General features: G+C 39.9%; 1 protein-coding gene across 1 annotated transcript in view; it reads right to left on the bottom strand.

The window, feature by feature from the left end:
• Window positions 1-138: 138 nt before the first annotated feature.
• LOC106013841 (dual oxidase maturation factor 1) overlaps window positions 139-1,560 on the bottom strand; it is a gene marked incomplete at its 5' end in the record, with an annotated part of 8,916 nt that continues 7,494 nt past the window's right edge. Inside the window, 1 exon segment of the mRNA XM_013090596.2 lies at window positions 139-596. Within this exon segment, the coding sequence (XP_012946050.1) occupies window positions 581-596 (16 nt within the window).

Below are 1,560 nucleotides of genomic sequence, written 5' to 3' on the forward strand. Positions count from 1 at the left end.
CCCCTCTCAAAATAAAAATTAATGTAAAAATCGCTGTTCTGATTTTAAAATGTTCAAAAGCAAGCTCGGAACACTGATCTCAGTCTTTTCAATAATAAAAGGTTACTTTGTGGGTCACTTGTCATCAGCAAACCGTTGTTTTTGTTTTTGTTTCTTTCGGCATTATTCTTATAAAGGTAAAGCCAGGCAGTATTCTAACAGAATCAATTTGTACAAAGTGCCTAAAACATTTCCCCAGCCCAGTCGTTCCGTCTGTTCCTCGGGGCTCGCACTTGTTGAACTGCCGTCTGTATCCCACTGTCAAATACAGAGTGGTGGTGGCGTACATCCAATCCCCGGCGCCCACTGGCAAGTTCCGTTCCGTTCCGTTCGGTTTGTTCACCAGGGCTAGCCAGATTTTCCTCCACAGAGGGAGAAGGCTACCAGTGTGGCACAAACCGAGCGAACCCGCCAAAAACATAACCGAACTGAACCAAACGGATCCTCCAATGGGCACCGCTTGGAATCCTTGACTCTGTGTTCCCTCCCTTGCCCTTACGTCAGCGCCCGGGTTGAAGAAGGAAGGGTTAATGTTCCAGCTCTAGAGATCCCTCATCCTGAAAAGAGAGATATTGTTCTTTCATTATGAATCTTTTCCCACTATTTTTTCAACATTTAGTACTAGAATTTTGACAAAATAATTCTTGTGCATATAATGCTACTGAAATCACAAAGTAAAAATTGTACCTTCAATGAATCTTAGTTAATTTTGTACCTACTCATACAACATGACGGGTATGCGGTAGCTTTTTTAGACCGTCCAAGCAGAGAAATGAGTGACAAACCATGCTCCCTTGTGTCTGTTTTAGAATTAGCAGTTCCTGATGACGATAAATTGTCAATGTCCGTGTTACCATCACATTTGCACTCAGAACTTCCGCAGTAGAAACAATTTTTCAAAGATTTGGATCTTTCTAATTAAAGCAAAAAAACTCAACTCATTTCGAGAAGTGGGCAGAGTTTGTGAATCTTCATGTCAACAAATGATTTGTCGGCCAGGTGTTCACAGTGCCCAAAATTAAGTAGCAGTTGAATTTTTAGTGCAATCTGCTCAAAAATTATTTTGCCAAAAATCAGGTAGGCCTACTAAAAGTTGTAAAAAGCAGGAAAAGAGTCAGATTGAAGATACAATTTTTACTTTGTCAGAGGTATCAGTAGGTGCAAGAATTATATTGTCCAAATTCTAGAACTAAATTAAAAGAATGAAATACAGTCAAACATCGGTAACTCGAATTTGTCGGGGAATGAAAATAGTGTTTGAGATTTCCATAATTCGTCATGTCCGTGAAAGCCACAAAAAAAACAATGAAATAGACAGCAAATCATGGGGGGTAAAAAAGAACATTAAAACAATAAACGCTGTAAGCTCCCTTGAAACAAGTAGGAACAAAGAAGATCGCGGTAACAAACAGTTGAACAGTTCATTAATGCTGTGTTTTCTCTTCGGGAGACCAAACAAACACTCACACACACACACACACACACACACACACTCACACACATACACACATACACACACAC

This window comes from Aplysia californica, unplaced genomic scaffold, assembly GCF_000002075.1.
Source record: "Aplysia californica isolate F4 #8 unplaced genomic scaffold, AplCal3.0 scaffold01358, whole genome shotgun sequence".
In the NCBI taxonomy this organism is placed as follows: Eukaryota; Metazoa; Mollusca; class Gastropoda; order Aplysiida; family Aplysiidae; genus Aplysia; species Aplysia californica.